Genomic DNA, 25,425 nt, shown 5'->3' on the forward strand with positions numbered 1-25,425 from the left:
AGTGCAGGGGAAAAAAAACGGCAAACGTTGAACTATTTGCTCAGATTTCCCACATCTGAGATCTCGCTTGGGTGGGGAGAAGGTGTGAGGATTGAACCCACCAGGCTGAGTGCTTCTCTCTGCTTCAGACTTGCACACCTTCTCTGCACCTTGGATGGTTTGTTTCCTCCCTTCTCTTTGCACTTCCGCTCCCCGGTTTCTCTCCCCTTTTCCTACCCCATTTCCCACACGATTTCTGTTCTCCAACTCTGTCGCTTCATTCTATCAAGATGTGGGATGCTGTTTAGAAACTGAGCTGAACCAGGGGAGCAGTACAACTGCTGGAGTCAGCCATAGGGCTGGGCAGTGCCATTTTGTCTCCTGACTTCCAAAAGACAGGCCATCACTGCCTCCTATCATCTCACAGCCCTGCTTTGGTCACATCCTCGAGCAAAAATAAGGACATCAGTGAGCAAGGGAACGGTATAACGCAGGCCTGCCGGGCTGCAGCCCCTTGCTGTATTTCATTTCCCACCACACCTAGCAAGGCCACCCGCCCATAGCGGCAGATTCAACCACAGGAGCAGGAAAAGCCTTTGGCCAGCAAGCTGCAGTTCAAAATACTCCCTCCTCTCCCATCCCAAGCCAATTACCTCCCAGTAGAGAAAACAATGGAGGGAGAAAAAAGAAAGAAAAACAACCCTGGGGAAACTGAAGAGTTCTCACGGTGAATTTTATTTTGTAGCAACAATATAAACATGTGAATAAGAACAGGCATCATTTGCAGGGCTGGCCTCTGATCCAGAGTACCCTGAATCCAGCAACCTGCCCAGAGCAGATGCGGGTGAACCTTCCCCGACTCCACTGAACAGCCAAGTTGCAGTCCACCAAGACCTTTGTCGTGGAAAGACCAACGCTTGAATATCTGCTATTACCAAACTTATGTGCAATTGTGGAATGTATTAAACCCCCCCACCCTCCTCCCCATCTCCACTCTCAGGGTTTAAAAAAAAAAAACCAAAACAAAAAAGGTAGAGCTGCAAACCAGTAAAAAATTGCTTCCAGCTTGCTGAGACTGAAATGGCCTGTTGGACTTCTAAACTGAAATATCGTTCTAGAGATAACCAAGGGGTTGTGACACAGAGTACTGTATTTACAACTCGAAAATATAACTGTTATGTTCTTTAATTTATAGCAAATTTAATACATTAGTGTTTACAAAATAAGTTCTGGACTCAACTGAAACAGCGTGCTGCTGTTCTTCCTCCTTCCTCTCACTCCAACTGAAAAGACCAGCAAGCTTAAGAGCTTCTTCTGTGATCCATGCACAACAGTTGAGATGGTGACAAAAAGAGCATTTCCTGAATGTCTCAAGGCTTGCTGCTCTATTACTCAAGCTGTATAGTTCAAACCTTAAGCTGTCCTTTAGCAAGTTCCATATATTCTTATGAAAACTACTCAGCTACTAACCAGTGCACTGGCTAACGTTACAAGCCAAAGAATTATCCATACTACTAGCTCACACAACAGGAAAGAGGAAATATAACTACACATTCAATCTCTTATTTCTAACAGCAAAGCTGCAAACTCCATCACTTGAAGTAAGATACTTCAGGAAGTGAAACAGTACCATACAGTTCAAGAAACAATTAAAAAAAAAACCCATTTTAATAGTATAAAAAGTTGTTTACCGGTGTTTCTACTATAAAGCTTTGTTCCACAAATCAAAAGTGATAAAATAATTAGGTATGTTTACAGTGATAAGAGACTGCAGTGTAGACATTTCAGCTCACATTTCGCTGAGCACTTGGGCACGATGGACTGTGACTGAATTAATACACAGCTACGACACAGAGCCAACTGCAGACATGAAATACACACCTGAACGTGGAAATCTACCCACTGCACGGTAACTTATGTCCTTTAACCCTCCTTCACTCCTCCAGAAAACGCTGCAGGAAAAAAACTGCATTCAGAAACTAAGGCATGTAACTATTCTGACTGCAGGAAAGCAATCCTTAACACGGGAGGTGCACAGAGGAAAGATGGATGCACACAAACGCAGCATGGGAAACTCCAACGTTTTAAGCCCATTATTTGTCCTTAGATAAAATGACATCTGCAAAAGTGAAAACGTACAAAAAAAAAATAAAAACTGTCAAATAAATAAAGAATACGGATGTTACTTCAACACATACATAAAGAAACGTATTGGCATACTGTATGCAGTATACAGTGTATTCATAGAATCACGTGGGCTGGACAACACTTGATAAGGAGTCACATTCTGAAGACGTCGTCCCTCATCTCTCTCCTCCAAAAGATCTTACTGTTTCTGCATATCAGGAGCAACTTCAGCAATTGTACTGAAACTGACTGATAAACTGAAGGTATATCCAACGGTTACATTTTTCACATCAAATTGGGAACCTCTAATATGGACTCTTCCATATTTTAATTGGCATGTTCTACACTCCTGAACTGTAGATAGCTAGTCTACTGTAAATGCACTACACAAAGGCTGCTGAAACCATTAAAAGTGATGTAACAATAGTAAGTGTCAAGAACATCTGCTATGATACAGAACTGGGCTCTAGGTCTACCGAACGCTATACCCACATAACATTTTAAACCAGAAGATATTTCTTCCATCTTCCTTTTTTCCTACAAACACTGTTGCAAACTTGCTGTTTACTGTGTCACGATGTTCACGCTCCTACTTCTCCAAGGATTTGTAATTCTAATGTTTAACAACCAGGTCTATGCTAGGTACACTTAAAGTAGACACTGAAATTTCAAGTAAAATGAACTGTAGCCACATCTACTAGACTCTATACATGTCCCAACATCTAGATTTACTTTGATAAGTTATACAAATACATAATACATTCTTAAATAATGTAGACCCACAATATTAATTTGTGAATCTTTCCACGTTATAAAACCACTTTAACAGGAATGTTTATCCACCTGTATTACTGTTTAGTTTGCAGTGTCTTTTGCTTTTCTGTTTCCACAGATTACTGGACCAGTTCTTATGCTTTGGCTATTGAAATCTCTTATTTGAATGAGGCAACACTGGTTATTAAGGCTGTTTTTCCTTCTCTCGTGAAGTTTCCTTCCTTATAATGACACTGGTTTCCAGAACAGGATGACTATCTTGTGTCCTCAGGTTCTGTTTTGATGACCTTCCTTTCAATGTTGTTAAAAGCTGAGTGAGGAAAATCCTTTAAGATACCAAGGCCTTCTGCATTTAAAAAAAGAAAAGAAAGAAAAAGAGATGTTGAAAATACTGCTTGGGAACAAATATATTCTGTTCTTACTTCAAGAAAAAAAAAAGAAGGGTCCACTAACTGTACGTACACTGTAAGTTGAATAAGTGGATAAACTCTTGGCCTTCCTACTGGGCTTTAACCTATCTGGGTTACAACCTCATTTACATTATGGCGACGACAGTCATCCCCACAGATGTAATTCCATTCTCCCTAGGAGCAGGACTTAGTGGAGACGTACGCTACACTAGAAGTTTGAAAGGCAAATTTCACCTGGTGATTGAGACAGTCAAATTGCAAAAATAAATAAAAGGAACTGAGCTCTCAGCACTCCAAAATGAGATATGCAAGATTCTTCTTCTCTTTCAATAACCTCTTTCCCATTGCACTTGCCAAACTCAGATGAGATTTTATTATTGTTCCTAAAGCTGTAAGAATCTCAAGAATCCCTGGCTTTATCTTAGGAGCCAACTGTGAAACTGAAACCACCCATGCACGAAGGATTCTTGCTGTCTTGTGTGAAACTTAAGAGTTTCTCCCACAGCCAAAGGGAAACAACAAGATAAACTTGAGTAGAAGTTAGTGAATGGGACACAGTTCAAAGCACACATAGCATGATACAGAGTACAGAAAGAGCACCAGGCAGGACAGAAAGTCTTTTTATGAAAACTACATTTACAGTTTGATTCCTTTACACAGGCTGAAGCCCTATTACAATCAATGAGAGATTGCAGAATAAGTACTTAACAGCAGAACTTTGGGTCAATACCTCCCTCAGGACAGACACATGCCAGGACTTGTTTATCTTAATCTAGCAACTGCATCTTCTAAGTTTATCCCAAATAACAGGAAATCTGTTTCTAGATTAAGAAGTAACACCACTCCTGAAGCTCTGTCTGAAGCCTTGGTTGAGAAGTTACATGCGAGGAGCTGCACACTGAGCTGCCTTCTTCATTCAAGAGACAGCTCGCATTGAATGGTTAATCAAAGGTTCTGTAAGAAACAGTGGTTAAGTTACAAGGGACAGCACCAACCTGAGGACTGAGACTTTGCCTCACCACCAGGGTAAAGCCGGATCAATTCACTGCACAGAGGTTTTCCAACGTGCTGCTCTCCATCAAGTGAAATGTGCTGCAACTGTCTACTGGGAAGATTTGACATCCGGAGATTCAGCGGCCTTTCACCTGGAAGCGGTTCACAGTGAAATACGGATGCATTAACAAGAAAGCAATAATAAGAAACAAAAATCAAAACAGACTAATTTGGTCAGGAATCCCAAATTTTGGCTGCTGGGAGGCTTTTTAGCAGAACAACTGTTACACGAATATGCTGGTATGCAGACTACTCCACAGGCAGTGGATACTTCTATATCCATGCAAATATCTCTTATTCTGCTCAAGAAGCCCGCTGACATCCCATAAATTCCCAGTGCCACTGTGCAGTGGATAAATGGTATAAAGCAACACACAACATCAAGAAGAGCTGGTTGCACACACCTACTCTTTCTGTGCACTTGTATATGGCACTGCATCATCAACATACACAAATGGAAACAGACGTTTCAATGCTTACTGCTTTCATTCCTTTAGTTCCTCCCTCTACTGCTTCTTTAAAAAAAAATATCTAGCTTTAAAAGAAAAACAAACAAATAAACAAAAAATCATCTGCTTGCATTTCTTGTCCATACTTTACATTTTCTCCCATTTCACAGCACCCAAACAGAAATCTAGACAGAAACCAGTCAAACAAACTAAACATTCCTAAGATTAATGCAGGCTGGCAAACGGCCAGTTGGTAAATCAAACAGATCACCACAAAACTATAACCTTCTGAAGAACAAGCTACTACAAACATTATAAGAATCTGCTTGCTTCTAAGGAATTTACATAGTAATTTACATAGCCAGCTACTCAAGTTTTGTTCCTAGACTGCACAGGTAAGTTTAAAAAAAAAAAAAGGGGGGGTGGGGGGGAAATGGATGGTACCAACTCCATTATCAGCTTTACCTTCCATCTCCACAAAGGAAGAGAACAAATGAAATACAACAGCCTGAACACTGCTCTATTTTCAAAGCTTAGGATAAAACTAGAGACAAGCATTGCCCTCACTAACAGTAATTCTGCCTACCTTCTTCCCTCCCTGAACGTTAGCTGTAGGGAAAGCAGTTTGCCCAGCTGCATGACAGTAACAGAGCAGAATCCGGCTGTACACCTCAGTGTGTTATTTACACTGTAAGCACCTTAGGGCAGAGATCTTGTCTTGTCCATTCAGTGCTCAGTGCTCTGTTTGTGCTATTTTAGATAAATAACACCACTGACAAAGATTGTGTAACTTCAGATGCATTTGCTGACAGCAACACCATGCCTGGAAGCTACTATACCTTGTCCATCAACATTATCTAATGACATGCCATTGGGGCTGTGCTCTTCTGAGTTTTGCCTGTAACACCCTGTGGAAAGACGTCTCTCTAATCCAGCCTGGTTGCAAAGAAACTCCATCTGTTTTGCCATCACCTTTTCAGACTGCAAATAAAGCATACATACATCTTTTGAGTCAAAACATGGAAAAAACAATATCAGATGATAAGACTAGCAGCCTAGATGTAGATTTTTGTTGACTCATATGTACAGATGTGTGCTTTACAGTTTCTTCAAATCTATCAAGTAAACAAAGTATTTTTGCACCCATAAAAAATTTCATACTGTTCAAGTGAGTCACTCAGGAATGCTTAAAATCCGAGTTGCAGTAGTTCATCCATGCAAAAATGCAACACTAAATTCTGTTCTTAGAAAACACATTGAAAACACACTTTCTGTGCTTTAGAGCTGTGAGTTACGTGAAGAGAATCTCAAGAGAAGCGAAAAATAATGTCTTAGCTCTGCTCAAATACATGTATTCACAAAGTACTCCAAGAGCGATGGCAACATCTGCTAAAAACTTATGCCAAGATTTCACCAGACATCTTGGAATCTTTATTTTAGGAAACAGCACTATACGAGCATAAAAATCTGCCATTCTGAAAGTGTAGGATGACAGTATGTTTGTGGGGGATAAAGGTGCGAAATGTCTGTCTAGAAGAAGAACAAGACCTATACACCTCTCGAGAGTGAAATTAAACAATGCAGCGCAACGTGGGAGGAAATGGCGTCTGAATGTTTGTCATTGAATCCAACGCCAAGAAAATTCTAGCTTCCAGTTTGATCTTGTTCTTAAGAATGTAAATAAGCATTTTGCAGGAAAAAAAAAATAAAATATCACAAGTCAATAATGCTTGTTTAGAAGAGCCGTCATGAACATGAGAACACTAAGCGTATCAAATCAACCCCAAGGATCAACAGGAGAAGTTTCATTTCTATTCCAGGTTAACCTACTGTAATCCTACTGTTTCAACTCGTACAGATGCCCACTAAAAAGAAGTGATGTCATCTTTCAGAGTACCCAGCTTTTCCTGGTAGATGACCAAAGTCGTGCCTTCCCACGCTCTTCTTCTGCTCAGTTCAACACTTAAATGTGGTGACAACCTAACAGAGCAGAAAAAGCAGAGCTTCTCCCGCACAGCCATGACCCTGACAGGAGGGTAACAACACCAGTGATAACTTACTCTGCTTAGAGGTCATCAGGTTCTGCAGAAGAACGCTGACAGCTCAAGCTTGGTATTGGGAAGTAAGTTAAAAAAGAAACCATTTTCACATGGTTTAATTCCAACTGTGCTTTAATTTCGCTACTCTGTCAGTCCTGTTACTACTTTCGAACTGAAAAGCTGTTTTTAAAAGAGTAAAATATTTAACATTTGACTTCTGTCATCTTTGATGTTTAACTGCAACAGAAAGAACAGAAGTGCAATAATTGTTGTGGTCACCATAGAATAATACCACAGAAGCTGAAGGTCCACCTGAGTTTAAAACAAATCTCAATTCCACAATTGCACAGCAGTGACCAATGACCAAAAGCACATAAAACCAAGTTCATTTAATCATTATGTGACATCAGAAATGTAGCACAGCTGCTTTTTGATGCAGTAAAATGAACAGAATTTTCATGACTGGACACTGCTTTGCAATAGAAGAATGCACGAGCCAGGGTAACATATCTAGTCTCAGAAAACAGAAGAGTTGATCCCAAGCAAAATCTTACACGAAAATTCCATGATTACATTTGCCTTCAAGGCTGGGATACACTACAGAAAAGAGAAAGAACTGGAAACCTGTCTTCACCTATTAAATGCTTTCTGAAACGTGAAAATGCTGGACTCCTACCAAGCTGGATGTTATTGAGAAAGGCAATGTATCCTTTTAGATCCAGAGGTTCTCTATTTCCTAAATCTAATGGACTTTTCTTTTAAAAAGAAATGTCAGAACCAAGGATTCCAAGATCTGCTACTCTATTTATTCTCTAAATGCAACAAGTTTCCACTTACAGCGAATAATTCAAGTACACAGCACAAACTGTACCAATAGTACCCAACAGGCCATTTCATTTCCTCCAGCCCTCTAAGCTACATTCTGCCTTCTCAGAGCAAACAAGGTTAAAGGTGGAACACTGTCAGAAGAGTTTCAGAAGCTAATTACAAATTAAGAGTGACACAATCATAGATACGCTAGGTAGCCTTTGAAAATTGAAGCTAATTCCTTTAGTCATCAAACCAATACGTCAAAATCAATGTACAAAGACCTGGTCTACCTCATTCACAGTGTAGTGCTGTTGGTTTACCTGGGAATTCAGAGCTGCCGAATCCTCACTCTTTCCCTTAGCCAAAGCAAGTGGCATTTTGTCTGGCTGATAGAGCGTTTGGACTGCGTCCTGGAAGTCAGGATAACCATCCTATTGAGCACAAGAAGAAACCAAACACCAAGAGAAAGGCAGGATTAATTTTTCCCACACCCCATCTCTCTGCATACTCAAAGGAACACCGCAACCCAACCCAAACTGATTGCTCTGGAGTTCAGATGTCTGTGCTAACCACAACATTTAAGTTTGTGTCTAAAATGCACACAGTCTCTCTACAGTACCCACTGTACATCTAACGTCCCATACACAGACAACCGTATTTCTCAGTTTCAGGTGAATTCAGACTATCGTTGTCACTGACGTAAACTAGCTTTGCCAGGTAGGTTCAGGCCCATCTTTACATACAGCAGCTTTGGAGATTAAGAAATCAAATATACATGTAAGTCAAAGACCAGGGCACAGCAGATGGCTATACTAACCTTGAGAAACCGAGTGAAACCACCCAAAACTCAACATAGAAACCATACTAGTGTAACCAAATGAAACACGCTGCAAAGATTTTAGGTACTTGGGAAACCAGGATTCAAGAATTCTTTCAGCCTCAAACGGTTATGACATGCAAATCTCTCTTGCAGCTTGCATATGTACAAATAAAGCAAATAAAGTTTGTGTGAAAGCCTGCCAGACTTCATTACAATACATAAATCATCCGAGCAATGGTTCAAGATGAAAAACTTATCCTGCTTGGCACTGAAGACCATGTAAAGCAGATGAACATCCATAAACATCTACAAAGGCAGAGTGGAGGTGACTTAAGATCTGAGAAAATACTAAAGAACTTAAAATAGACTCAAACCTGAAAACAGACACATTTGTAACTGAGTATTCAAGTACCATGAGTAGTACAGTTATCGTAACTATCATTTTGGCTTTTGGAGGCAAGCGTATGCAAGCAAAAACATTTTTGACAATAGCCAAACAAATACGTTACCATCCAAGAAAGGTGAACTGAGGCCTTCCAGAAAAATCACAGGAAAGACTACAAGGTCTGCACAAACTGGGGGCTGCACACCAACCTGAACAGCTGTGGCCAAAACCCTGAGTGCAGCATAATGCCAATAAATTATTCCTTATGCTTCAGGAGAAAAAAAAAGTAACGTGTGAATCATTGCATAAGGCTTTTATCCACCCAACATACTCCCTTGGGGAAAAATAAACACGATAAGTATGTAAAATTTCATAACCAGGTAAACTGCCACAAAGCAGCTCATCCTCTAGAAACAAAGACTTTGCAGTGCATTTCCATGAGCGCTGACCATTTTCATACAGTTAGACCTGAATTTGTTTGGGAAAAAAATCACTGTGTGTAGGAAGATGAAAAGCAAACACACAAGAACGTATCGCCGAGGATCCTATTTTAGTAACCAATCAGGAACACGTTCTTCACCATCTATCTGTGGTCACAGCCCATATAACAGCAAAGGCTGTTTCCCACAAGCAGGCCTCCCCGCATGCTGCTGCGACCGTCACCCATCACTCCTCCTATGGTTCTCGGATGACAATGCAAGAGTGGAGCGGCACCCTGCAGGCCTTCCCTGCTGCTGGCTGCTCCCACTCGCAGCGCGGTGCTGCTGAGGGCTGCTTTGCACCACGTCTGCCTCGCCGCTCCCTTCCCTCCTCACGCCAGAGGAGCCCGCTTCGTGCAGCACCGCCGTTCTGTTTTGCTGCGCCGCTGCTCAGTTGTTTTTCAAGAGGCTTCTTGCAGCAGATGTTCCCAGTCCCACATGTGCTTTTTGCTCTCTCTAATGACATTTTTTTCCTATGCAAACAGTAGACTCTACTGCTTCTGCCATTTTCAAGAAAAACAGCCAAATCCCACACTTACGCTGATTTGCTTTTCAACTGTCTCAGCAACGATGGGAGGTGGGCCTTTTCTCTCTCTCCCCCTTCATCCATACTGGCACCAGGGGAAGACATTTCCTCACAGCCTCCACTTCTCCCTTCCTTCCTGCATCCCCCCCAGAGCACTGTGAAATCAGCTTTTGCAAGCCTTCCCCACCCATCTCCTTCAGCTGAACGGAAACGCTGGCACAGAACAGTTCCTTTCTGCCACAAGCCCAGGGACAAAAAGGCCACATTTGGTTCTCCGCTTCTCTCCTTTCTTAGCTGTCGGTGGTGTATCTGAGAGCAGAACCCCATCAATCCCAACAAAGAGCAGCACGATGCTGAGCAGCCCTTCCCTCTGAGCCCACTGCGTGATACACCTGTGACTTATTTTGCCTTTTAAGTGCTGCCCCAACAGCTCATCTCTTTGAGTGCTGTTGGTACTGAGTCACGGAAGATGACAAATTAAGGGGTGCCCCTGCCCCACAACACCTATGTGGATGAGACAGAAGAGGTAGCACCGCTTCCGCCCCCATGCATCTATTCTGCCTTCTCTCCAAAGCAGACTTAGGAAATGCAACTCCTTTCTATTTTTCTCTTGTAATAACAAATGGTTCTAAAGCCCAATTCATTCCACTCCTTTTTTCACTCCCTCTGCACCTTTAGTCTCTCATTTGCCTGGAATTTTTTCCCCCCCTTCTCCTCTGTACACTTCACTCCCACAGCTTGCCCACCCACTCTGTGAATAAGAGGGGGAGAGCACACAGGGGAAGAGAAAGGCTTTTACAGGTAATTTGATGTAATTCGTGGCATATTGTTTCTTTGTAATGCTTATGTGAGTTTCATATTCATAAAGAGGATAAATGTACATCGGCGGCTGTAACCCAGCAATGTTTAAGCTTGCACACACAGCTCCGCTGGCACACGTGTGACCTTCAGAGTTTTTTAGGGTTGTTTTTTTTCTTTTCTTTTGCATGTTATTATATTTCAGGAAATTAACTCATCTTTACTAAGACATCTATCACAGTATGGAAAAAAGGGCGTGAAACCTTTCAAAATTCAGGCTCGTATTTTACATTACGCTTTCCAGAGACACGAGTGACTAATGGGCAAAGGAATGGTGAATCAGAACACAGAGGGCAGCCTTAGAACAGAAGCACAGAACGACCTTCACAAAAAAAAAAAAAGGAAAAGAAAGCAAAGCCAGAGCTAGCAGTACCAAGTCACCTACATTCTGATCCACTGCATCCAAATATTAGCATGACAGCCAGCTAACCGAGCCACGGTCGTTCAGAAACAGGATGAAGATTATTCACCCAGAAAGGAAAAAACAGATTCACAGTGCTTACTGCCACTCTCATTTTAGTGAAAACGTTATGATCTCTTTTCCAAAATGTAACCCCTAAGAGCCCAAGGTATCAGATCACTCAAATCCGATCAGCAGGAGTGACCTCCTGAGTCATACTGCCTCTTCCCCTCCCAACACCTTTGAAAAAAGCTACCTAGTTCACAACGTACCTCAGAGTCATAACAAACCACAGTAACAATTGATTTTGGGGAGCCCAGCAGACTCCCCTTGTACAGAAAGAGGCATTTATGTTGATAATGACAGCTGGCATTTCATAGTTAATAATGCTATCTTGTTATATGAAAATCCATTTCATTTAGCTTAATTTTCTATTTCTTATTTTGGAGACAGTCTTATTTCTAAAGCAGTGATTTGCACAACTAAGACACCAAATTTGCATATGCATTTTAAAATATGACTGTCAATTGTAGATAAAAACAAAACCAAGTAAACATCCATCCTCAGAATTACTGAACTAAATAGTCCCTTGAGAAAGCAGAGCTGCCAGACCCATCATTCAAAAACTAAGAGAATGCAGATTCCCTAGGGTTGTCCCAGTCACTCTTCCCAGGTTTTTCACTGCTTTTTAATTTTACTTTTTCTTTCAATGAAGATCCCACAGAAAAAAAGCACCTCCCTTAGTGTGTCACTTCACTTACTTGCTCATCATCAATTATCACTGAATGAAGGAAAAGCTTTCTAATGCTGAAATCTAATTGTCTATGAAGCACTATTTCAAGCAAAGGAGGAGCAGCTCCCCACCAGCTCTTACGAATTAAGACTAGGCTGGACAAAAGAGAAGGGAGAACCAAACAACCACCTTGCAACAAATCAGTCAAGGCTGGCAGTAGGGTGAAGGCACATAAAATCATTTAATAAAGCTTCTCACAGCTCTTTCCCATAGACTGAAGAGCAGGCAGAGGTCAAAGCACACCTCAACACATCTAAATGGCATTACAGAATTATTATGAAAGCTACAAGTAAATTCTCAATGTGCATGTGTGCTTGGCTTTCTTTAAACTCAAACTACAACTGTACACACGCTGGTGGAACTGAAACAGCAGTAACAAAAGAACACACCTATGTACCTATTCAGAACTGCCTTTTCAAAGCTAAGTGCTCCCACTGGGGTTTGCTGCACAGGGAAAGCCCTTGTACAGGTAACAAAGCTGAAAAAATGAGAGCCTTGTGTTTGGTGCATCATTTACCACAGATTGTGTTACACATTCCAGAATGCTATAAAGCTTCCCTCTGCAGTTAAAGAATATCACATATCTGCATGACATGCAATTCTAGCTCAGCCCCAGCTTACATTCTAATGTGCATTTATATCTGCACCTCTTGGAGCAGGCAGCACAATAAAAACCCCATAACACCAGCAACAAATTAGAGACCCGTGTAAAAATTAGACAGCAATTTGTTTAAAAAATGAGAAAGGAAGACCTGCTCTGCTTACAAGTTACACAAGTACACATATTTACCACCATGTGTTTATTTGTTTCAGTAAGTGACTTATTAAAAGCCCTCAGATTTACTTCCCAGCAGTGGCAACTTGACAAAAAGCAGAACACTCATTTCTCTAAGCAAAACCTTGTGCAACTGTATTTATCAGCCAGGGGTACACGTGCTTTAGGCCCAAAATTAATTGCAAAATCCAGTAAATTAACACTACAAGCAGAATCATGTATGTTGCTTTTAGCCAGCTTTTGATTTTTCAATAGCATCTCTCCTTTAGCTTATTGCACAGTCAGAGCTCACCAATATTCCCCCATCAATCTGTACCCAGAACTCTGCAGTCTGGACAAGATCAGAAGTTGACTCAAGCAACTTAAAAACAAAAAAGAACTACAACCTAACTAAAGAAAAGAAAAAACCCAAAACCACTAAAAAACCCATCAACCCATCCCACCTAACACCAACATCTAAGCAAGAGGCTTTATGGGAAGACATTTCCTACAGCACTTGAGTTTGTTCCATCACAGAATATCACTTAGTCCCATTCCTCCTCCTTTTACACATCGTGAGCACAAAACACTGAGAGCACCTTTACCATAAAGCAAATTATCCCTGCTCCTACAGATTTCTCTAACAAGCATGTACATTTTCAGAGATTCCAGCAGTGGTTCTCATCCTCACTCCTAGACCCATCAAGTGTGTGCCAAATATTGTTCTGACAAAGCTCCTTCAACAGATCCCTTCAAAACACACATACATTTTAGCACGCGTGGATTGAAATACAGGAGCCACAATACTGTACCTCTATTTTGATTCTCTTTGGTGACAGTTCATCCCTTTCTCCACATTTAGATCTAGAAGAGAAGACACTCGTTATTAGTAAACAGAAGATTAACCCTGATCACCAGAGATGATAATGAGAAACAGTCAAGGAATAAAAAAGTAAGGCAAGGAGAAGTCGGATGCACAGAAAAGCATGCAATTCACTTGGACTCGGCAGTAAAAGCCATTTGAGCACAGAGGAGAAGTATACAAGTGCCTTGTGTTGTTTTCAGAAGTGTCAAAAGACTCATGCACTCTCATTCTGAACAGAAAGGAAATCTGCCTGAGCACAGAGAATCACAGAAATGCCTTTTACTTTGACTACCCAGAATGGATTTGTATTTACATATAATCATCATGGAAGGAAGGAGATTAAAACAAAAAAACAAACCACAAAAAGCCTCCAGAAGTGTTATGAAAACATACGTGGAAAGGATATTGCAATAAAGGTCAGAGTAAAAATGTGAAAGTAATGCATAGAAAGTATCCGGAAGTAGTAAATATGAAGGAAAGTTCATTTTTAATTGTAATCAGAAGCTATTAAGCATTTGCTGTTATTCCACAGCAGTTCACCTAACAGAACATTAACAACTGAAATTAGGACTCTGCTTCAGGTTTTTTTCAACCAAGTTCACAAGACACTCCCTACGATCTTATCTTTCTCATTCCCTGGAAACCAGCAAACTCAGTCTGCAATGTAAAAACAACCACCACCACCACCACCAAACCCAAAAGCGCGGCACATTAGGAAGCTTTTGGCTACTCTGCCTATTTACATTAACCCTGACATACTCAAATGCCTCCCATACTTGAAACGCTACCCTCTCAGATGCCTTTGCACCTGTACTATCACTGCCAAATCTGTACACCAGAGAACAAATAAAAAGGTGACTCAAGACAGCTAAATCTGAGCAGTTTAAAAGCTTCAAGACTTATACAGCACTTTCCTACCTTTCTTGGAAGAGCACTTTGCTAGCTAGAGAGCAAGAAGAAAGAGTCTCTTGTGCTTCACAAGAAATGCTGTGAAACTGATTAAGTGAAGGTCTTTAGAATGAATTAAAGCCTTACTTGGTGGTCCTGTAAGTATACTTGTACGTAACTTCTCGAGAGATTTGCCGAGCTAGCGCGAAGAGTTCATCTCTCCTGGTCAGCAGCGCGTTATCTTTCACACACAGCTGAGCAGCTGCTTCGTTAACTGTTAGCTGGAAATCAAAGACAAAAACACATCTGTGATTCCAAACACTTTCACCCTCTACCTTTGTACCCTCTTCTGAAATACTGAAAGATTTCAACAGCAAGCAAGATTACTTATAGTGGTAAACTAAACCCTGGACGGTTTCTTCCATTTATATATATCCTTAATACACAAAAGCTTCTGAGAAAAGATACAAAGTGCCCTGAACGTTCTTTAAAGTCAAGCATTATTGAAATACCCTCGATGTGCTCTGCTTGTGCCTCAACCCAGCGTTAATTAAATCTCTGTGTAAGACAGGAGCTCTGAGCATTCACACTGGTTGGCTCCCAAAGCCTGGTTTACAGGGAGTACTATTTTTATAACCGCAATATGCCCCGGACTTGAAAAAAAATCTGACAGTGTGGGTACAGATGGCTTTCCCTGGTGAATACAGCATACATTCCGTAGAAGGTGATGGTTTAAGAAAGGATGAAACTTTTTTTTTAGCGATGCTTCTCACCCTGGTGTTCGTGAAGACTATCTTCAGACATGAATCAAATCTAACTAGTTTCAAGGATGTTTTCCCAAGCCTGCTGGGACACATTTCTAGTGGCTCTGCTGCTGGCAATAGTTTCATAAAGAAAAAAAAAAAAAAAGCCTTAAGGCTCAAAATGGTTTCATAATGTACTTCAGATGCCTATAGAAAGTGGTGATACTGCCAGCAACTGTAACAGCTTAACAACATCGCTGTCTGAAAAGGCACACCATCAACACCACGGACAAACAACGTAATTACTGATGTCATGAGAAAAACCCACACTGGGATGCAGGAAAAAAAGATTCCTCCTGCTCCTTCCACAGCAAATGGGCTGATGAGACATTTTCACTACTTCCTTAACTAAAGAACAGCCAGCAATCGTCACAAGGCGTAACAGCAAGAGGACAGCATAACAGTACTGCAGGTACTTCTTGCAGAGGGCACACATATCTTTTATTTTTCAAAAGGAAGCTGCTCTGCACTGGCTTGGCTTCTCACAGGTGAGCTCAGACCAGCTGCTGCCATCAGCAATACATTCTGTGTTAGTCTCAGAGTAATAAACATTGAAAGTCAGCTAGGTTATTTCAAGCACACTGAGATACTCTTCACAGGCCAAATTGTGGCATCCCTGGTCCCTGGATGGCTGAGGTGGCAGTGCAGAGTGGCAGCAGGTCAGTGTGTAGGCTGACATGCTTGAAGGTAGGCACAAACACACAAGGAGCCTCAAATGCTAGGGGTCCTAATGCCAGGATGTGCTTTTTTACCTCGCTATCTATCACACTGCGGAGCACTGCTCCTGAATTAAACGGGAGCTTAGCAGCTCACCTGAACCACTGCACCACCATCCCTGAAGGACAGAAGCTGTCACACGACACCATCCTTAAGCAGAGCTCCTGATGTCAGCCAAAAGAGAAATTTTGTCTAATGCCACACTAGTTCACCAGGGAGGATGGAAAAAACATGCATCAGCAGAGCTGAGACTCTCAGCAGCCAGCACGCAGTGAAACCTCACAAGGAACACAACTGTTCTTCTTGCTATTTCATAAGCATTTTTTCCTCTTCTTCAGCACAAAAGCCTCTGATCTGATTAAGACATTTCCTGTGATACCTGAATGCTAAGCAGAGCACAAACATATCTTTAACAGGCCAGCTGGATACATGACCTGAGCTTTCAGTCTCCGTGCAGACAACAAATGCCCCACAGAGATAGATGCACAAGGAAGCTGAAGTTCACTCTGTGCAACATCTCTAGGTTACTACGCTCCTACAGAACAACATGCTAAAATAACTGACTATTACCCATTTGAGAGGAACTGTTGCTATAATGGCTACCTTTTTCAGAAAGAACCCAGGAAAAATAATACAAAAATAAAAGGTTAATACAGCACCTATGGCAAGAATTACCATCCAAAGCAGGTGCTAATTTCTGTCAGAGTGATAGCTATTACTTTGCACAGGATGAATAATATGACTGATGTTTACAACATAATTCAAAGTATTTTTTATCCCTCAATAAAGGTTGCAAAGAGCAAAAACAGCTGAACGTTCTGGGTACTTGTAGACAAATGCTGTTTATCCTAATACATAAGAAAAGACAAATGTTTGTTTGTTGATCTTTCCTGGTTTCTCCTCTGAGGTCAGATGCAGACTACTGAACTGCATCATGGCTTCCTGCCTTTTCAGGAGGCACGATCCTGCTGTGAGAAAGTACAGTATGCCTGAATAGTACGATTCTGTATGCTAGAAGCCTTGATGACAGAGCAGTACGTGACCGTACAGGCTCTACAGCCAAGGATGGGTACATTCCCATCTCATGGGGTTTATAGTCTTCCCCCCTCCCCCTCCACCCTCCCTCTACCCACTCAGAATCACATAAGTAGATACTAAGCCTTACTGTTCTGGTGAGTCAACAAAAGAAAAAGGAAGACACTGAGTTAGACAGAATTTATTGCTTGTATTTCTTACTCCTGTTTCTCACACTATTAAACAGGATTTTTTCAGTTTTATAGGTACCCAGACAAGTACTAAAACACCAACACGCAAATTACAGATCTGACTCAAACGTGCCAGAGTCACCGAGTGCAAGGCCGTGCCTCACACGCATCCTTCCTTCACTCCAACTTCAGACACGACTCGCTCTCCCGCCTGAAAAGCTGTGCAATACCGAGACAATGGGATGGATAAAGGACAGCATGTTTACTAGTTTTAGAGCCTCTTTTTTTCAAAGACTTTGCATTAGATTAGATAAGTGCCTCACACAGATAGTGCTACCAACAGCACATACTTCAGAACAGCTCAGCAGTTCCAGTTCTCACTGGTCTCTAATGCCTGCTCAAGTCCCTTGGGATACCACAGAGTTCACACAGTAACAGAAAGCTCTCAGTTACTTACCACCAAGCTTAAGGCAAGTCTGCATGCAACTCCACACTGCTTGAGGAGTCAGAAGTGCCCTGCTCTTTACCGTAAGAAGCAATGCACTACTCAAGCTTTTTAAATTCACAGAGAAGTTTATTCAGCTGCTCACTGCCAGCTGCAAGGAGAAACTTGGAACTGCAAGGCAGGAGGAGAGTCTTGGAATGTATTAACATGTGCAGAAACATCACATCCGGACGAGCAGAAACTTACCTCCCTGCTCGTTTAAGGTCCTTCCTTCAGAGCATCTAAATGCTGAAGTCATTGCAAATAAAAATCCACTGAAATTGAATTCACAAAAAGGCAAACTCTGGTTTACCAAACTGCAAACAACAAATAGTCTCAGGGGTCATTCAGTAGCTGTGCCTTTTGTGCTTTAACGCAGAAATGGGAGAAAAATGTTTGAGACAAAACTTAGTGATATCCAGCCTCTTTAAGCAAAGAGTAAACCAGTTATGAGCAAATTCCTCTTGTTTGCATGTGTGCAGCTCCCATCAAGTTCAGCGAGGCCTCACATGCGTAAGTGAGGCACAAGTCAACCACATACTCCTTTGATCCCATGCCCTTAGTCATAATAGCGATAGAAATATTTCCTAAAGCCAAACCATGCTCTCATTCCAGCTTTAAACATGGTTTTACAATGATCTGTACAGCTGCACTACGACACAGTCACAGGGCAGAGCAGTCCTCCTTCCTTCCAGTCCTTTGGCACCCTGCTCTTCCAAACGAGCACCCACTGCTCACACCGCCAACTTTGGAGAGCCCAGCACACCTAACACACACACTGACCCCCACCCCCCAGTGCCCACCTTGCTGTCTGAGGAGATGTCTGCCCAGATTCCTTTCAGACTAATTTCTTCAGCTCCTATTCCACAAAGAGATGGAAGAAGTGCATGGCTGCACGTGCCGTGCTGCAGGCCTTGACTGCACCCACCCTCAAGTAAGGAGAAGCCTTTTCTCCCAGTCCTGACTGCAGCAACACACATGGGGCACCTCACAATTTAGCCTCTCAAATCCTGCCTTCACCTCATAAGCCACATGTTCTGTTACAGGAGAGACTTCTGCAAGGACAGGGAGAAAGGCAACATTTACATTTGTTCTTGCATATCGGAACTCTATACATCATGTACACAGACATAGTCACAAAGCAAACAAGTGAAAGGTGTGCAACTGAAACACGTAGTGCAAACATGACTTACTAATGACAAGTCTCCATGAGGCATCTCCCTGCTCTGCTGTTCAACTCCTTGTAAAGTCACTGCTAGTAACGCGTGCTGACTTTCAAGTAAAAATACATAAGCAGGAATGCAAAGAAAAATTTTGTTTTCTGTCCATGAAGTCAAAAACACAAAGAGAATCTTGTTTCATGAGTAGAACTATGGGTAACATACCTACCAAACTTCCTTTTGAAGTGAAAAAAGGCTAAAGCCAATACAGCTTTTTTGGCACTCCTGTAGCATAAACACTGCCTTCCCTTTTGGGAGCTCAGTCTTACATGCCAAATTTTAAATCCAACTGAAATTTTGCAATCTCTGTTAACTGTAAAAATGCTGATGCAGCATTAATATCAACAGTTGTTCTGGCACTGCTTTGACTTAATGTTTGTTCTCCTCTTGTACTGCACTTCAGCATTAGGGAACTATTCCCAACACAGACACACCTATCGTGTTACAACATACGCAGCATGAGCCTCAAGAAAGCCAGAATTGAAGCGAAAGAGGCCTGCATGGACTGTTAAGGACAGGAAGGAACAGATACTAAGCAGGTATTGATGGAAAAATCTTCAGAGCACAGTCACCCATCGTTACTGGAGGCAGTAATGTTTCTCCTCACAACTCTCACTGTCTGCACTTGGCTTGGCTGGCCCAAGATCACTGTGTTCCCTGAAGAACGTGCCATAGGTTGTATCATTAAGTTTCATCCTTGCCCAAACACCACAAGAACACCCCACCAGGTTTAGGAACCTCATCCGCAGAACCCTATTTACTTCATATGAGTTACAGAGAAGCGTCCAGAGCAGAGTGTAGCAACCAAGCCAGGTCATTCTGTTACCAGACACAAGTTGTCTTAGTTATTAGTCTCCTAAACAACCAGCTTATGCTCAAAAGGCCCAAGGGAATATGAAGACAAGACTGGTATAAAAAGGTGTTGAGTGCCTAGAGTCCCAAGGAACATGCTCAGTGCAACACCAGTGTGGCTATTTCAGTGCATAAACCCTCTGTCTCAACGACTGTAGCAGTAACTGAGCATTCTGAGGACATAAAGCTGAAGTCAGCGGTATGCGCACACACACACACACTCACACACTCACACACAGGAAAGGGTGTTTCTCTTTCACCCAAGACTTCTATTCCTGGGCAGAGCTGGAGACGTCTCTTGCAAGACACGCAACTCTCATTATCCAATCAAGAGTGCCCATTGAAAGTGTGCTCTATAAACAGGACCTCACAGAAAGTGCAAAAATAGGGGAGGAAGCCCACTGTTGCTCAAGGGACTTTACCTCGTGGAGAGTAAGATGCTTGCCATCCTTTCTTTTTGAGTCAAATCTGCCATATATTGCACTGTACTTCCTGATTTCCTCCTCTTTGTGAGGGTCCTCATCGCTCATCTCAAAGATGTGACCAATCATCTTTGCCAGTTTCTTATTTGTTTTCAGTAACTCCTTGACTTCATTCAAGTCACTTTTGGGCAAGGAGGGAACCATACGTTCTACGCATTCAGCAACTGACAGAGCAGCAGCGGCATCCAGCGTCTCGCTGTTCTCCTTTGGTGAAGCGGGAGAGCCGAGGTCAGCCGGGGAAAGGCTATGCTCGCTCTCTGTCGTGTGGTGTCCTTGCCAGAGCCTCGGCTCGCTGCTGCTCTGTAGTGATAAGCTCCCCACCACATCAGATTTGCTCGCACCCACGCTCTGCACGCAAGTTGTGGCAGCGCATTTTGGAATCTTCAAGTGAGGCTCTCTGGCAGCGCTGTTCCGTTCGTAACTACTGCAGGATATCCCCAGCCACGCAGGAGACCCTTCTGGCAGTTTATAGATCGGAATGCTGCTGACTGGTAAGGAAGTGAGAGGCTGGTTAAAAAGACCAGGGTTTGTCACCCAGTCCCTCAGGGCCTTCTGCAACCGTCGCACGTGAAGCGGCTTGCTCGCCATGCCTACCAGAGCCATTATCTCCAAAAACTCCTCTTCACCGGCTTCACAGAGCTGCTGGACGTCATCACCACCCTGCTGAATGAAGGCATCGAAGTAGAACAAGAGATTTGCTTTTTGTAGTATTCGATACAGCTGCAGTTCCCCAAGGGTTCTGGGTAGCGCTGACGCCATCACGGATGACAGAACCTGCAGACAGCAAAAGCAGAGAGAAGATGAACATCAGAACGCTGACACTCAGATGCATTTCCCCCCTACACCTTTCCTTACGACTGTCAACTGAAAGGATTGTTCTTTTTTTCCCCTCTCATTACAAGAACACATATGGAAATGATAAAATTGGTGATAATTCTCTTTTTCGTTGACCAGTTAATATCTTATCAAACAAGAGACTCAGCTGAAACATTTGTGAAAAAACAAATCAGTAGATAGTTGCGATGCACCTACAAAGAAGATGATTCAAACACAAAACCAGCTTGTTTTCAGCATTCCCACTTCATGTTTGTTCCCAAGAATGTCATTTAATATTGCTCACTGCTTCTATTCCACTTTTGTTTTTTAATATCTTCAGATCAAAACGATCACAGAAGAATTACTGAGTACTTGATCCTCTGAACAAAATATCAGTTTTGATTCCCCTTAATTCTCAAATCGTCTTCCTCCATGTCAATTTGGAGGACTGTAAGAGGAAATCAGAAAAAGAAAGCAATGCTTCATAGAACCGCAGAGAATGAACTAAGCTTGATCTGTGAGGGACTGCTTCAGAACCAAGCATTTCTACCATTTTTACCACTTCATATACACAGGATCCAATACCTCTGCTCATCTTAATCACAGTAGCAACATCCACAGACGAAAAAAGAACTCTGATGGATTCCAACACATACGGCTTAAAAACATGACTTGGGATTCACCTGCCTGTTTCATCTGCTAACAGCAGTGGATCATCGATAGCTACGAGATGAAATAGCACTCGGTTATACAGCAATTGCACTCCAAAAGCTCCCAAGAGACAAACAGCAGCAGTCGCCTGTCCTTGTTGCTGCAGGAATGCCATTTGTACAGGTTTCAGCTTGGGAGAACGGTGTTACTGTAAAACCCACGTTATCCACAATAATCCCACAAATAAGAAACCCTTCAGAGAACTCTAAGATCTCACACTTACACGGCGGCTTTCACAACTACAAGCAGATAATTTCCAGTATTAGTGTATTAAGCCAAACCACCAATCAATAAGACCTAAAGCATGCAATTTGCAGTTGGTTCTGAAGGTAACAGAACTAAAACATACAACTGGTCTGCTAGCATTACTCTGCCTCTGCTATCACATCATGCTTCAATAGAAAACACAGTAACACCCCAAAATCTGCACCTGGAGAACACAACGGGGGGAAACCAGTTTAATGAAACGCAAAAAAAATATACCCTCAGCACAGGACTGGCAGAGGAATGAATATATCTTGACGTATCTACTAACAAAAATCAAAATTAGTCGGCCAACAAAGTTCACAAAGATGCGTGTGGCAGTGATAGGATACATACCAACTATCTTCCCAGGAAGAAAATAAAGGCCTGAAAAATAAAAGAGCTGCACATCTTGTCCTTTAAAGTTCTGCAGAGCAGAACTGACAGCAGTAGCTGTTGGATGTAAGCAGTCACCCCAAGGGCCTGCTGCTGGGACCTACACCTACCAGGCTGTGTGCTTGGAAACTCATGGTACAACTGGAATGCCAAAGAGCTGCGTGTTTTTAGACATAGAGCTGAACTGTATAAAATCATTCATTGCAGAACAACAGTTCAGTACTGTCTACACTCCAAGATGGGAGCAGCAATAAGGAAACGAGGCACACTGCTTAAGGAAATTCTTGAAGCAGCACATAATCCTGTATTCTAAAAGCTGTCATTACTTCTCGGAAGTTCTTAGAAAAACCCTCCAGTTCCATGCAGACTTTGACAAGACAACACTAACGGCCTACAGATCAGCAGCACTTCAGCAAACCGTTCCTACCCTCCTGCGTCAAATGATGTTGTCTTTTTCTTATCAATACCACAAATCAATTTGTTTATATAACTGCTACGGGAATACCCATTTTCTCTGAAAGACATCCATCTCTGCATCGAATCTACATACATCTACATAAACGGGCTTTGTGTGGAAAACCAAATTGAATTCTGAGACGAAGGTGGCAGTGAAATTACACACAGCCCAAGCGCTCCAGGCAAGGCATGGAGCTAATTTTTCCAGCCCACGGCCTGGAAGGAGCAACCATAGCCCATGAGCAGCCTTTACCTAGAGGCTCTAATCAACACATCTCCTCATGACAGATAAAACTGGATTAACATGTACTATGGAGGCGTCAGCAGTGAGTCCACAGTTCAGACTGCGCTGAGGTTTGCATTTAAAGCAAGACTGAAATCCCCTTGTTTCATACTTTGAAGACCAATTCTGCTTTCCAAATTTAGTACAGTAACTCCTCAGAGGGCCACGCAAATTTTCCAATGTAAGCTCGCTCCTAATTTCCGCAGAGCAGACGTTTTTAAACACTCCCCCTTTCGACCTCCCTTCTCCTCTCATCAAGCTGAGCTCCTCCAGTTGGACCACGCTCACTCCGACAACATCCCAAGCACTTGAGAGCTTTCCCAACAGGGCAGCCCCGCTACCTGCCAGCTGTGCTGCCTGCCCAGCCTCTCCCAGCCCACTCTCCAGGTCAGCTCTGTGCAGCCAGGGAGGCAGTGAGCTGGTCAACCTGGAATTGTGAGACGGGAAACAGGAGAAGCAGCAACAAGGGTTTGCTGAGACAGCAGTGTGGCATTCCAAGAATCAGGAGCCCCTAACCCAAAGGGCACAGTGCTGCTATCACTGCTTGTCTGTTGGGCAACACCAGCTGCAGAGCACCCACTCATCGGGGTACCACTGCTACCCATCTCTCATGAGATGTTTAAACAGCTTCTCTGAGGCAAAAAGGAGTGCTTCTCACCCTTGCTGCCATTTCTGAGAGCAGCAGGGACAGCACTTATGGGACAAAGGCTAGGCACGAAGAAGGGTTATGCAATGGGCAGACAGTGAGAAGCAGACACCACAAATTGCATATGCTCCTCAGCAGGGAGAGCACCTCAGGAGGCCCCGGGGCACCAGGGGCATTCCAATTCTTCTTCTTCCATAGCCACCCCGAATGAGCTGCTTTGGGAGCAGCAACACAAGAGGCTCCTCTGATGCCCACCTGAATGCCGTGCTGCTGTACAGCAAGCGTTCGAACCTGCTGAGCCCATCCAGCTGCCAGCCCTCACAGCAAAGGGCTGCAACGCGAGATGAGTACAAGGGGCTACAAGGATACGCGTTCATCCTTTATATTTTCCACGCACAAAACAATGAAGCCAGGAAATTCGCAGTGGCAGAAAAAGCAGTCTGGAGCACAGGTCGGGCTGCACGCCGTGCCAGCCGTACAGGAACCAGGAAATCACGGCTCAGACCCGCGCTGCCCTCGCCCAGGCTGCGCTCCACGCCTCCTCCCTCGCCCCTACCGCCCCCACCCTATCGCTGACCGCAGCGGGGCCGTGGGAGCGGAGGGCAGCGCAGCAAACGCCGCCAGCCCCGTCCCCATCCACAGCCCAACCCAACCGCCTCTTCGCAGGTAACGCCGCACGCCGACGGGACCCGAGCGTCACCGATTCAATAGGAAGAGGGGGAAACACGCATTCCCGTATTCGAGGCAAAAGTCACCGTTTCATAATACACCTCCATCACTTGGGGCGTTCTGAAGTCTCTGAGGACGCGCCGGGTTCGGAGCTGAGCGCCGCGCTTTGCATATTCATCGCCTTTTGCAGCGTTTCCAGAGGACTTTCAGCAAGAGAGGAAAATTACACGGAGCTGCAGCAGCAGCAGCGAGACTTTGCAAATTAAACAAGTCTCGTCTGGCTCCAAGATGTGCCAAAATACAGCCTCGCTGGCGGGCTCCCCGCTCGGGCACTAAGCTGCAACTCTTAACAAACCGAAACACGCGGCAATCGCGTGAGGGCACAGCAGCTCTCCGCACCGCCTCGCTCACCGCCGCCGCTCCCGCACGCCGCCCGCACGGCGGCCCCAATGCCCCCAACAACACCTCGGCACCGCCCCCCCGTCCCGCTCCGCTCTCCCCCGGCTCAGCGCTCCGCCCGGCCCGCCCCTGCTGGAGCGGGCGCCGCGGGGCCGCTTTCCGCCCGCGGGGCCGCCGCCCGGCCCGGCCCGGTCCCGCACGTACCCCGCGGTAGGCCTCCGCCGCGGGCCGCCCGCGGCTCCCCTCGCCGCCGTCCCGGCGCCGCAGCCTCAGCCCCGCCGAAGTTCCTGCCAGCGCCCCCCCGGCCCGGGCTCCTCCTTTCCCATGGACGGGGCGGCCGGGCGAGCCCGTCCTCGCTGCCGCTGCCGCTACCGCCGCCGGGAGGGAGGGGGGCCGCACGGCCGCCCCGCCGCCCAGCTCCGCGCTCGCTCGGAGACCGAGGGGAGGAAGGAGGCAGGGAGGGAAGGAAGGAGGGAGCGGCCTGCGCCGCCCGCGCCGTCACGTGGGGAGGTCCCGCGCGCGCTCCGCCGCCCCCTCGCCCACGCGCGGCCGCCGCGTGACGCAGAGCCCGGCGGGGGCCGCCGCCGCGCGGGGGCGGGAGCGGCAGAGGGAGCGGCGCGGGGAGAGCGGCACC

General features: G+C 44.1%; 1 protein-coding gene across 1 annotated transcript; it reads right to left on the reverse strand.

The window, feature by feature from the left end:
* Positions 1–695: 695 nt before the first annotated feature.
* Positions 696–25,043, reverse strand: NAB1 (NGFI-A binding protein 1). The gene is made up of 8 exons (XM_042874535.1): positions 24,996–25,043; positions 20,113–20,946; positions 14,557–14,690; positions 13,469–13,520; positions 7,962–8,072; positions 5,632–5,773; positions 4,286–4,435; positions 696–3,226 (listed from the first exon to the last, which is right to left on the reverse strand). Exons 2-8 carry the CDS (start codon positions 20,929–20,931, stop codon positions 3,135–3,137), a joined length of 1,500 nt encoding a protein of 499 aa, XP_042730469.1. The 5' UTR covers positions 20,932–20,946; positions 24,996–25,043; the 3' UTR covers positions 696–3,134.
* Between the last annotated feature and the right edge of the window lie 382 nt (positions 25,044–25,425).

Source organism: Lagopus leucura, unplaced genomic scaffold, assembly GCF_019238085.1.
Source record: "Lagopus leucura isolate 7727_CA_CO unplaced genomic scaffold, USGS_WTPT01 Super-Scaffold_100012, whole genome shotgun sequence".
In the NCBI taxonomy this organism is placed as follows: domain Eukaryota; kingdom Metazoa; phylum Chordata; class Aves; order Galliformes; family Phasianidae; genus Lagopus; species Lagopus leucura.